At 33.8% G+C, this 405-nt stretch overlaps 1 protein-coding gene across 3 annotated transcripts in view; it reads right to left on the bottom strand.

Moving 5' to 3' along the window:
* The window catches only part of LOC119592241 (phosphatidylinositol 4-kinase alpha-like), a gene marked incomplete at its 3' end in the record, with an annotated part of 26,480 nt that overhangs the window by 10,795 nt on the left and 15,280 nt on the right, over positions 1–405 (bottom strand). For all 3 annotated transcript variants that reach the window (XM_037941074.1, XM_037941076.1, XM_037941075.1), the window contains 1 exon segment: positions 96–255. In XM_037941074.1, coding sequence (XP_037797002.1) covers positions 96–255 — 160 coding nt within the window.

The following is a 405-nucleotide window of genomic DNA, read 5'->3' as shown; positions in this document are numbered from 1 at the left end:
AAAGGCCACTTACAATAATGGAATAAAGTACAAATAGATACATAAAAATATTTCTAGAAAAAATAATTCTACCCTCATTAAACAATCTTTTATACCTTCAAGACTGCAGGATGTTTTTCTGAGTTTTGTTTGGCTGCCAAACCCAGCTTCACAAACAGTTCTAGAAGTCGCATTACTAGTTTGTCCATTTCAGCTTCACCTTGAATATTTGCTGCAATATTTGCTAGAGCATTGTGAACTGCAGTAGCGACATGCCTGTAAAGTAATTTCAGATCAGCCTCCAAAAAAAATCTCAATTATGATTACATTAGTACTCTTAAAAAAGCAACAACAAAAATCAATTTTATAGGGGGGGGGGGGAAGCAACTCCTAATAGATGCATTAACTGATATAAAATATGCTGTA

The sequence above is a fragment of the Penaeus monodon genome, chromosome 29, assembly GCF_015228065.2.
Source record: "Penaeus monodon isolate SGIC_2016 chromosome 29, NSTDA_Pmon_1, whole genome shotgun sequence".
Taxonomy (NCBI): domain Eukaryota; kingdom Metazoa; phylum Arthropoda; class Malacostraca; order Decapoda; family Penaeidae; genus Penaeus; species Penaeus monodon.
This window is presented reverse-complemented; position numbering and strand designations above follow the sequence as displayed.